Raw genomic sequence first — 12,817 nt, 5'->3', positions numbered from 1 at the left:
GTCCATCTGCAGGGCCATGATGTGGTCTTCGTTAGACACATTCATGACTCATTACACCATCACTCAGCAGGCCACAGATGACGTTGACTTTGGAAGAACTGTGTTGCAATCGACGCGTCTATGAATTCCTACTCACCTTCTGTGTTACTGCTTGGGAGTCACTTAAAATGGAATGGACATTGTGATGGGTTAGATCACAGAACCCCTCTTGGGAGCTGCCGCCTGATGTGCCAAGACTACCTCTGCTTCTGCTTTCCCTGCCAGCTCGGGAACCCAGCACCCAGTCTTGCTGAGCCAGACACTCCCATCTGCTCCAGCAAAGACCCAGGGTCTGACTTATTTGCCCCAAAGCTGCAGGTTTACCTGAAAGCAGCTAACAGAAGTGTTCTTGTCTTTAACACCCAGAGGCCCAACTCTCAATGTGGTCTAAACCCAAATAAATTTGTTTTACCCTGCATAAAGCTTATGCAGGGTAAACTCATAAATTGTTCGCCCTCTGTGACACTGATAGAGAGAGATGCACAGTTATTTGCTCCCCCAGGTATTAATACATACTCTTAGTTAATTAATAAGTAAAAAGTGATTTTATTAAATACAGAAAGTAGGATTTAAGTGGTTCCAAGTAGTAACAGACAGAACAAAGTAAGTCACCAAGCAAAATAAAGTAAAATGCGCAAATCTGTCTAATTAAACTGAATTTCAGAAAAGATCCTCACCAGTTCCAGAATGCTCCCTTTTACAGACTAATCTCCTTTTAGCCTGGGTCCAGCAATCACTTTCACCCCTTGCACACTGTCCTTTGTTCCAGTTTCTTTCAAGTATCCTGGGGGATGGAGAGGTTTTCTCTCTTTAGCCAGCTGAAGACAAAATGGAGGGGTCTCCCACGGGCTTAAATAGACTTTCTCCTGTGTGTGGAGACCCTTTCCTCTCTCTTATGCAAAGTCCAGCTCCAAGATGGAGTTCTGGAATCACCTGGGCAAGTCACATGTCCATGAATGACTCAGTTTCTTAGCAGGTAGCAGCCATGGGTCACATGCTACCTTGAAGGTCCTCAAGTAGACTTCTTATGTGGATTGGAGCACTCCAAGATTCATTGTCTTTTAAGTGTTTCTTGATTAGGTACTTAATTTTAACATTCCTTTCTCCAGCAACTGACCAAATGCTCTACTAAGGTTATTTAGCAATCAAGCCAGTACACAGTGATTATTCATAATTTCTAATACAAAAATGATACATGCATGCTGATAGGATTAATAGATTCAGTAGCTCATAACCATATAGATATGTTACATGGCATATGTAGCATAGATTCAATAGATCATATTCCCGTTATATCATATTCCCATAAAGCATTGTGGGGTACAGCGTCACAGACATGAGCAAGCACTAGAAGAAGGGACAGTTACCTTTCATAACTGTTGTTCTTCGAGATGTGTTGCTCATCTCAATTCCATGACCCGCACTCCTTCCCCTCTGTCAGAGATCTGGCAAGAAGGAACTGAAGGAAGTGGAAGCTGGCGGTGTCCCTTGTACCATTGCATATGCATGCCACTCAAGAGGGTGCCAGAGCCAGTCCCCTATGGATACCACTGAGGGAAAAACTTCTGGCACCAGTGCTCCAGCACCTACAATGGAATGGGGCCAAGGAATGGACATGAGCAGCACATCTTGAAGAACAACAGTTATGAAAGGTAACTATCCCATCCCCAGCAGTATCAACTCTGACACAATAATGTAAATTCAGGGCCACACTCTGCACTGAGATATGCACCTGTGCTGAAACCACCCTGCCAGATAGTCCTGCCTATGAAAAAGGTTTATTTCTCATCACTATCCCTGAAACATACCTTTCCACCTGTGTTGAGCAGAGACCTGTCACCACTGAGGTCAAAGAGCCAGGTTGCCATTCTTTGCAGACTCCATCTGTGAGTACACCAAGGTTGACACTGTCTGGTCAGAAACCATTCCTCTGTACACATATGGAATGCCATTGTACCCCTATCAGGGCCTGCCCTCTTGGGCCTCTGAGTTGATCCCTGCCTTAGTAGATGAGGAGGAGGTCCCCCCACTCCTGCCACTTCCATAGTGAGACACCAGTTGCTAGATACAGAGAGGAATGGGATCTGGAGGCCAAACGACCCCAATTATTTTCTATAGAGATCTTTTTCATAATCCTCGGAGAAAGCTGTATCCTGGCCAATTTCAAGGCCTTTTAAGAGCTCCTGGTGCAGATTGAAGACACCTTGGAGACTGAGATGTCAGTCAACTCCAAGAAGTTTAAGAAATTATTTTACATTTTGTCAGCTGCCGGTCCCACTAGGATTCCCCTCTATAAATGAAGATGTCCTGGACCCAAAGAGCCTTGTGGCAAACACCAACCACTAAACACTACCAGCAAAACATGTTAAAAAACTCTACCAGTTACCCCCTGGGTTTTCTATTACTTTTACTCCCACTCTAGCTCAAGCTCCCTAGAAGATTTGATGATCTGAGAGAAGTTGAGCTTTGCCAAAAACATGCTTAAGGATAAGGATCTCCAATGTTTAGATCCATTTGGAAGAAAGGAAAAATGGGCAACCAACTGCCAGCCATTGCAAATGGAATATGGCTTTTCAGGATGCCATCATAGAAATGTAGGGCTGGAAGGGACCTCAGCAGGTCATCTCTTCAGCTGCCTCACACTGAGGCTACAGTGGCTCTCCTACAGCTCATGGAGTCTCCATTCAGGCCATTAGTGGAAAGGTAATTATATCCCCTCACTATCAAGACGGTCATTGATTTTCTCTCCAACTTTTGTAGCCAGGTAGAGTCAATCACATGTACAACAATCGTTCCAAAGATTTAGTTTCATAGATTATATTTAGGAGTTCTATTTCACATTTAAGGGTAGTTTTTGCCATCAACTAGTGGTGGCCTTCACTGGGTCATGAGATTTACAATTGATGGATCCTGAAAATTTTTTTTGTGCAGGCATCTTATGTGCAGCTTAATAATAGTGTCTCAGTGATGCGCTCTGCCTCCTCCTGGAGGCAAATGTGGATGTTGTTTAGAAGGTGTTCATCACTAAGGAGGCTGCATCTGCTCAGTCTTTACCTTCTGAGCACCCACACTTTCAATTCCAAAGCAATATGATTCAAAATTGAGATAGAGATCTTTAGATCTGGTAACATCATTTAATAAATCATTGGCATTGTCCATAAAGATTTTCTCAAAAATATTGGAATCTTTGATGGTACTCCTCCATAGACTGGGAAGTAGGAACTGAACTGTCAGAAGCTCTTAAACATTTAAGATGTATAGAAGCTGCCTTTTTCTCTTTTTATAAGAAGAATTTTGTATCCAGTTATACCCCAGTGGTCTCTCATGAATTGGATCCAAACAAACCAACACCAGGTGCTTCTGGGAAAACTGGGATTTGAGAATTGATACTGGAGGTTGATCTGTCCCAAGGCACTGGTTAGGTTTCTAGGGACAACACATTTGTCATTTCTCTAAAGAGGAAGTGACTCAGAGCTCAGGTGTCTCTGGATCCAGGCTGTCCTACATTTCCCCCAGTGAGAAGGTTTTTGCTGGAAAACATTCCAAACATCCATATAATTAGCTTAAGGGGTTCAGTCTGCAGACCTGGACGTCATTTGAACCAATAGCAAAGTTTCTACAACCAGGACTTTAACTCTTGGATACATAAAGTATCTGCATCCAAAAAGGAAACAAACAAACAAACAAAAAAAAATAGAACAGCCTTTGAAGAAAGGAAAAGTTTTGCTGGAATTTGCTTTGGCAATTGCTCCTCTTTCTATTGGTTATCTAAATTCTAAGCCTCCTCTTCCATCTTTGGGAACTGATGTGCCTTGATAGGCAGTTCTACAGCCATACTGTGAAATGTTTATGGATCACTTTTGAATACAGGGTTCTAAACAAATCCCAGCCTGAGAGAGCCAGACTGCTAAGGGCATGTCTACACTACGAAATTAGGTCGAATTTACAGAAGTCGACTTTTTAGGAAGCGATTTTATACAGTCGATTGTATGTCCCCCCACTAAGCGCATTAAGTTGGCAGAGTGCGTCCACAGCATCATGGCTAGCTTCGACTTCCGGAGCGTTTAGCTTTTGGTAGCTATCCCACAGTTCCCGCAGCCTCCGCTGCCCATTGGAATTCTGCGTTGAGCTGATAATGCCTGATGGGGCAAAAACATTGTCACAGGTGGTTTTGGATACATGTCGCCAGTTGTCCCACCCTCCCTGAAAGCGATGGCAGACAATTGTTTCATGCCTTTTTTCCATGTGGGCGCCATATTGCTTTCAGCAGACGGTACAGTCGGACTGCTAACCCGGCCACAGATAGAGGAATAAGTTGGAAAAACTGGCATTCCTGCCACAGCTTTTACTGCCACTCTGCTCTCCTGTCTCGATTGATAGCGAATTTCTCCATGTTGGCTGTCATGCGCTCCCGCTTCCACTGCAACTCTGCTCTCTTGCTCTGATGAATCCACCTTGCAGGTCCTCTCGTCGTTCTCTATAAATACCTATTCTTGTGGCATCTCTATAAATATCTATTCCATCATCCACTGCTTCTGCTGCAACTCTGCTCTCTTGCAGACGCCGTACTATAGCAAGCATGGAGCCCACTCAGATCACTGCGGCAGTTATCACCGTTGTAAACACTTTGCGCATTATCCTGCAGTATATGCAGAACCAGAACCTGCAAAACCAGGTGAGGAGGCGATGGCAGCGCAGTGATGAGAGTGATAAGGACATGGACACAGACTTCTCTAAGCTGTGGCAAGGTGGACATCATGGTGGTAATGGGGCAGGTTCATGCCGTGGAACACCAATTCTGGGCCTGGGAAACAAGCACAGACTGGTGGGATCGCATAGTGTTGCAGGTCTGGGATGAATCCCATTGGTTGCAAAACTTTCACATGTGTAAGAGCACTTTCATGGAACCCTTTGTGACTTGCTTTCCCCTGCCCTGAAGCACAAGAATACCAAGAGGAGAGCAGCCCTCACAATTGAGAAGTGAGTGGCGATAGCCCTGTGGAAGCTTGCAACGCCAGACAGCTACCGGTCAGTCGGGAATCAATTTGGAGTGGGCAAATCTACTGTGGGGCTGCAGTGATCCAAGTAGCCAATGCAATCACTGAGCTGCTGCTGTCAAGGGTAGTGACTCTGGGAAATGTGCAGGCTATAGTGGATGGCTTTGCTGAAATGGGATTCCTTAACTGTGGTGGGGTGATAGATGGAGCACACATTCCTATCTTGTGACTGGAGCACCAAGACAGCCAGTACGTAAACTGCAAGGGATACTTTTCAATGGTGCTGCATGCGCTGGTGGATCACAAGGGACGTTTCACCGACATCAACATGGGATGGCCGGGAAAGGTACATGACTCTCACATCTTCAGGAACTCTGGTCTGTCTGAACGGCTGCAGCAAGGGACTTACTTTCCAGATCAGAAAATAACCATTGGGGATTTTGAAATGCCTATAGTTAACCTTGGGGACCCAGCCTACCCCTTAATGCCATGGCTGATGAATCTAGACGCAGGCAGCCTGGACAGTATTCAGGAGCTGTTCAATTATAGGCTGAGCAAGTGCAGAATGGTCGTAGAATGTGCCTTTGGACGTTTAAAAGCACACTGGTGCAGTTTACTGACTTGGTTAGACCTAAGCGAAACCAATATTCCTATAGTTATTACTGCTTGCTGTGTGCTCCACAATATCTGTGAGAGTAAGAGGGAGATGCTTATGACAGGGTGGGAGGTTGAGGCATTAAGTGTTACTGGAATTGATTATTTAGTGCATGCTCTATAACTTCTGTAAAAATTGAAGATTAAAGCTAAAAAGCCTTTCCGCTCATACACAACCCAAAATTAGAATAATTCTGCAGTCTAATGTTGAGAAAACAATATTTATGAATGTGCCTAATGAATTCCAAGTAGCTTCTTCACAATCTCACCACAAGAAAATGGTTTGAAGCCGCTTCTCTTTCTGCCACAGCTCTAGTTGACTAAGCATTAACATCACCCTCAACTAACAACTATGCCAAAGAAAAACAAGAATAAAATTTGACTGCAGAAACAATAATAATTTTGGCATGATCTCATTGGACAGAGATCGAAACAAGATGTGAGAATAAAAAAAATAACAAACATATTTAATACAGACTTTGAGTGATAGCCTCTGATACACTAGAGTAGCTTTGCACTGGCCCACCATTCATGCCCCTTGTTTAGGGGGAATCTTTGGGTGATTTAAGCCACAATGGTTATGTCCCACCACTTCCTGCAGCTGGAGCAGGAGGCATGACTGGGTCCAAGGATGCATACCTGGGAAATCCATGCACCTTGACAATTCCAGGCTGCTGCAGTGGCCCCCTGAGGGCCACTGGCATCCCAGATAAATTAGAACAGCCCTGAGATTGTCATAAACAGATTATTACGGGTTAATGTCCCTTCTACCTGTAAAGGGTTACAACCAGGGAACTGGACACCTGACCAGAAGACCAATCAGAAGACAAGATACTTTTAAATTTGGGTGGAGGGTAGCTTTTGTATGTGTTTTGTCCGTTGTGTGTTCTTCTCTCGGAGGGTCTGAAAGAGGCCAGACATTACTACAGGCTCTCTAAGTTTCTTTCCAAATAGTAAGTAAAAACAGGCGGTTTAGGCTTTTTTGTTGTTTTACTCTATTTGCAATTGTGGATTTGGCTGGTTAACTTTTATATGTGTAGTTGCTGGGAATATTTTGATTTGTATTGGTACTGGGGGGAAAGTCTCTTTCTGGTGTCTGTAAGCTATAGGACCCTGTAATATTTACATCTTGACGTTACAGAGATAATTCTTTACTTTTTCCTTTCTTTTATTAAAAGATTTCTTTTTTTAGAGAACCTGATTGATTTTTTTTCCCCCCTTGTTTCTCTTGTGTTATTTCAGGGGATTGGGATAACTCACCAGGACGGGTGGGGGGAGACGGGAAGGGGAGAGAGAGAATCTCTCTCTGTTTTCCTTGAATCTGTTTGCCTCTTTGTGGAAGGGGGGAAGGGAGATGCTTCTCTGCATGGTGATTTAGAGGTTGGATCAGTATCTCTCAGGATAGCCCAGGGAGGGAAATTCTGGGAGGGGGAAAGGTGGGGGAATGGTTTATTTCTCCTTGTTTTAAGAACCCAAGGGATCTGGGTTCTTGGGGTCCCCAGGGAAGGTTGGGGAGGTCAGAGTGCCCCAAAACACTATATTTTTGGGTGGTGGCAGTGCTATCAGATCTAAGCTGGTAATTAAGCTTAGAGGATTCAGGTGCTAATATCTCATTTTCTGAACTCTAAGGTTCAGATCTGAGAGGTAATGCTATGATAGAGATGCACTAGTATGTTCTGGCGGATCCTGCCTAACCTAGAGCAGCCACAGGATTGGTATACAGAACTGGCTGAAGGCCTCATTTATACACAAGCCCAATAGCTGCTCCAAGTTGCAGCAGATGATCTGGCCTTTTAATTTTCCGAAGGGGGGGGGAAATCAAGGTACTCCCCGGAAATGTGACTAATATAAAGATAAGGTTAAAGGATTTAAGCCTTCAAGGAGCAGAACTGTCAACAGATTAATGTCTTTTGGTCCTAGGTTATTTTAGAACGAATCGCTCAAGTGTAGCTTTTCCAAGTCTCCCACCTCTTTAAACTTCTCAGCAATTCCACTTTAACCCTCCAATGGTCTCCCACAATAAGCAAGGGACTGAATTTGAACCTTCAAGCAGCCAGAAAATGCATCTTATTATGTTGGACATAAAATATTTCCTCTGCTGTATCTCTACTTGGTTAAATCTCTAGTATCCAACTCAGTGCTTTACTCTTTTGCATTGGGGTGTGTGTGCGTGTGCGGGGGGGAGTAAAGAGAGAATGTGGAAGATTTTTATGAGAGATAAGGGCCATCTCTGAACTCTTTCCCAGATAGGACTGCAAACAAAAAAACTCAGTCTGATGTGGATGAACTGCTGTGGAAGCTATTCTATAATTTAGTGTGAAATGCTGGTAGCAATTTTTTTTTTTTTTGAGATCTTTCATAAGTACATGATGAACTATGAAGGTGAGATGCTGCATGTGAATTTCAAGTCCTTTCAACTGTCAGCCTGGTTTCTGGGTTCTGAGCAGAAAATTCTTTCCAAAATGTAGTTCAAGCTGATGAAATTTTGTTGGAACCTCAGCAGCCATGCAACAGACATTGTTAAGCTTTCAAGTAGAAGTGTTTTGTGAAATGTCTTATTCTGTGTTTATACACAATCTTGTTTAAAGCCTCCTTATTTTGCACACTGTTCTTTCTTTAAGTCAGGTTAGTGAAGGTGTACCTATCAAGTTACTGTACAATCTTTCTGACCCTGCCAGCAGGTAACGGATCTTGGGGGACAACTACTGCACTGGTGGGGTGCAAAATAAACTTTATTAAGAAAATGCAAAAACAGGGAAAATTCAATAGTGAAGGGTATGGGGTTTGTTAAGGTAGACAATTGGGGAGGGTTTTTTTTTAGTTAATAGTATAGGGGATTTCAATAGTGGGGTACAATATAGTGGGGTACAGTACAGTTGGTAACCAATTAACACTGAAGTATAAATGTAACAGGTAGCTAACAATTTCTGTGTAAAGGGTGTGTCACAGCAGCATATAACCAACTAACAGTAATGGGTAAAATGTGTTAAATAACCAACAACTCTAAGTAAAAATGTGTCACAGTGGTGTAAATGTAAAATGTGAGGTGTGTCAGAGAGAAAAAGGGTAACCAATGGGGTTTTATGCTAGACTTCAGTAATACAATTGAGGTTTGGCAGCAGTAGGAGTGGAGTGAACACGTGGGGTAAGGGATTAAAAGAGAAAGAGAGAGAGAGAGGCAGTGGTAGAGGAATGAGATTGGGGGATGGGGGAAGAGGAGCACGTGGTGGAGCAGAGACCAGAGGCAGAGGCGCTGCGGAGAGGGATTTAAACTCAGGGAGACACAGAGAGCAGATAGGCTGCAAGTTTAAACAGCAGAGAGACTGCAACGAGTGACGGGGGAGCTCGGGGGGGAGACACTGGCAAGCTTGGGGGGTGGGGGGTTAGGGCAGCAGGAAGACAAACTTAACCACAATTATACAGAACACAGCAAAATCTTATTTATGATCTAACTTAACCAAGACTACACAAATTAGCAAGTAACAGAACACAATGCAACAATTCTTTTTTAAACCTAACTTACAGAGCACAATACAAACAATTCTTTAAACCTAACTTAACCACAGCTATGCAAAATGAAATTACAACTTATCTAGACTAAGAACCTGATTCTAATAGGTGCACCTTACACTATGCCGATTCTTTGATCGGGAGGGGGAGCAGTTCCAGAGGGCAGAGTGGTGTGTGCCCAGGGTACAGCCCCCGGGGAGGGGAGGTGGCTGCAGCAGTGGGGTGGCTGCAAGCCAGCGGCCCAGGATACAGTCCAGGAAGGCACAGCTTAGCAGCTGCACAGGCTTATTTTTAGCAGCAAAGGCGCTGTGGGGCAAGAAACAGATTACAGATACAGACCAAGGAGTTAGCTTGGGTCTGTCTGCTGGGGAAACAAGGCCAGCAGCTAGGACGGGGGAGTCTGCAAGAGGGAGTTCTTACCAATCCCCAGGACAGCAGCAAGCACAGAGGCAGGAACAGCAGTAGCATCGGAAGATGGAGAGAGGACTCGATTCGTTTACAAGAATCAGGAGATTTCCAGACACACATTCGTTGTTCGTGGGAGGGGAGTTTCAAAACGGGGGTATGCTCAAAAACAAACGAGAGCGGGGAGAGGGCCCCCCAAAGACCCCTAGCTGATCAGACTAGGTGGCAAAGCAAGGACCTTCTCCGAGGTCTGATCAGAAAATGTCCGGCTTTAAAGGCAAACTCAGGCAGTTTCCCACCAGTACTTTTGATTGGCTCCTCTTGATACAGGGGAGGAGAGAAGGCAGGGAAAGGCTGCAGGTAAGCATAGGCATGCCTGGGCATGTTCTGAGCCACAGGTATGACTCATATGCTTAATTAGTTGGCCACTTCAGGTCTTGCATTTCTGGGCAGCGCCCCCCACACTGAGCCCGGGTCTGAACAAAGGAGCCAAACAAAGAAGCAAGAAGCCCCCTCCCTAGGCAGAGCAATGGCTCTAGTTAGTCTGTACAAGCCATTCCTATGAATAGGGCTGTGACTTTAGTTAGCACAGTGGCCGGGAGGGGCGGCCACACAGGACAAACAGAGAGGAGTGGGGAAAAAGGAATGCAGTAGGGGGACAGCTGTAACAGACACTTTCCATCAGGTATCCATCCGCACTGAACTTCATTTAGGGTTTTTCTTTTGAATCCACCATTTCATAACCCTTCAAGTGATGGCTTTTCAATGGGGAGAAGTCAATGGACAGGGGGCTCGTGGTTTTGACCAGTCAGCCTTTCTTTCCTCTTTCTTTGCACATACTGAGTTGCATAGGAGCACGGATCTCTCTTTAGCTTTGAAGCTTTTTGCAGGGTTTTCTTGGGATTATGTGCTTAAAACAGTGGATTTAGATGGGTGCAGTCAGCGAGTCAGAGCTTGAGGATATGATGCTGTCTAAAGGGGAAGGTGACCATCTACACTAATATGGTCACCACTTTTATAAAAGTGTGGTCAGTCTTGTACAAAGTATGCCTTGTGAGGTATCCTTTGAAAAGATGCAATCTGCTGAGAATGATTATCTTCTTGTAATGTGTGTATCAACATTGTGTGTGGAGTTATGAAATTTTGCTATATGTTTGTAACTCAAACATGTTATGGATCTGAGAAAAACCCACAGATTGGCTCTTCAGGAATAACAAAAGAACTGTAAACAAGGGTCTTTGTATGTCATCCCAAAGACATCTCAGATGAAACGTTTGTGGGAGGTGCCAGCCTAATTTGCAATTCATATCAAGGAGTGATGGCAAAGCACGTATGTCATGGAACTACCTGACCAATCTCTCAGCCAGGATTTTTCCAGCAAAAAGGGTCAAGATATAAAGAAGGAGAGAACAAAGGCAGCTGGCCTCTTTCCTACCCTGTCTCTGGACTGGTGAATTCTAACTGGGAAATTTTAAAATGAAAGGACTGAGATCCCCAAAACTATTTGGGCAACTGTGACAGAATGCCAGGCAAGAAAGGCTGAGTCAGCACTCTGTTCATAGCAGCTCCAGTCAGGCAAAGACAGATTGGAACTGACTAAGCAGAGCTGTGCCAAATTTGTGGGTGGGACATGGCAGAAAGCCTAATTAAGCAGTTAGCCAGAGCCCACAAATAGGTACAGGAAGGAGGTGAAAAGGGGGAAGCAGGCAGTAAGAGAGGAAAGTGAGAGAGATTGCTCTCCCCTGCTTGTTATAGGAGCTGTATATGTTATGAAGGTGATGGGTACTCCATTTCTAAATAAACTGCACAAGGTGTTGGACCAGCACCAAGGCCTCTGTGTAGTTTGTAGCCCTGGACAGAAACAGAACCAAGAAGGCCCTGTTACAGCAACTCAGAGAGAGTTATAGAAAACTAGCAGATTTAACATTCCGGCTATCATTTGGCCTACATACTTTGATCCAACTGTAAGGTATTTTATTTGCTTTGACCTTTTAGTAACTCTCATTCCTTTTTCTTAGTTAATACGTCTTTAGTTTACTAAAGGATTGACTACAGTATTGTTTTTGGTGTAAGGTCTTGAGCATCCATTGACCTAGGTAAGTGACTGGCCTCCTCAGGCTGGAAGAACCCAATGTGTGGTGATTTTGGGTTTAATAACATTTCATCACAGAAATCCAGTTTGAGTGATAATATAGGTCTAGAGGGACTGCCTGTGGCTTCGTGTTAAGCTAGTATAGCAATCTAGTAGTTCACATTTATTGCTGGTTTGGTTAGTCTAATCATCGGATATGCCACCAATGTGGGAATGTCTTCCCAGTTTTTTTACAGTGACACCTGAGATTGGCCTTCAGCTGTGACCCATACCAGGCATGGTTACAGAAGGAAACAGTGTTTTCTTGTAAATCCAGGGTCCTTGATATGTAACTTAGATCTGATGTGCCACATAGTACACAGTATACTTAACTAGCCTATAGTTACCTCAAGCAAATATTTTTTATTTGTATTAGCTTATGATCTTCTAGCTCACACTGAAGGTAGTATATAAACTACAAAATTTCATAGTATTAGGAGGAAAGACAAGTACCAGTATGTATTTTTGCAATTTTTAAAATTACAACTTTTCTTTTAAAAGAACTATCGTGTTTAAAATATCCTTTGTTTTGTCTTTTGTGAGGATGAAATAACTTTAATTATGGGTTTCTGTGTGTTTTAAATAACCTGTTAGTCCTATTTAGAGTCCAATACAGTACAAAAATGCCTGTTAACCTTGGCCTTTAGAAGGCTGCATATATCAGCTTTGCAGACAGCCTATCTGTCTAGGACAAAACTCCCTTATTCAATGGTATCATGTGGGATTTTGGGCAATATTTTAATGTTATGAAAAGGATTTAACTAACGTTGAATCCAAATGTAATTTGCATCTTTATTATGTTAGAATTACTTAAAATGTGTATACGCTAATGGACAATGTTATTTACGTACTTTGTTATTCAATAAACAGTATTTGTGTGTCGTTTTTATTCCCACCTAGGATTTTGTGACTACAATTATCCGTTTATTTGAAAGTCCATCAACTTCCATTCGAGCAAAAGCCTTTCTGGTCTTGTTACAGGTGTTAATTAATAACAGAGAGATGTTACTGCTCAGTTGCCAAGCAAGGTAAGATGCTAATGGAGAATATAATTAGACATGCAGTGTGTATTTTCAAAGTT

General features: G+C 43.4%; 1 protein-coding gene across 6 annotated transcripts in view; it reads left to right on the top strand.

Moving 5' to 3' along the window:
- ULK4 (unc-51 like kinase 4) overlaps positions 1-12,817 on the top strand; it is a 447,445-nt gene that overhangs the window by 115,296 nt on the left and 319,332 nt on the right. For all 6 annotated transcript variants that reach the window (XR_003998867.1, XM_030551188.1, XM_030551184.1 and 3 more), the window contains exon 22: positions 12,637-12,764. Coding sequence is in view for 5 of the 6 variants with exons in the window: in XM_030551188.1 (XP_030407048.1) it covers positions 12,637-12,764 (128 nt within the window). In the remaining variant the exon portion in view is untranslated. The remainder of the gene's footprint in view (positions 1-12,636; positions 12,765-12,817) is intronic.

This window comes from Gopherus evgoodei, chromosome 2 (assembly GCF_007399415.2).
Source record: "Gopherus evgoodei ecotype Sinaloan lineage chromosome 2, rGopEvg1_v1.p, whole genome shotgun sequence".
Classification (NCBI taxonomy): Eukaryota; Metazoa; Chordata; order Testudines; family Testudinidae; genus Gopherus; species Gopherus evgoodei.
Note: the sequence above shows the minus strand (reverse complement) of the source record. Positions and strands in the feature narration are given on the sequence as shown.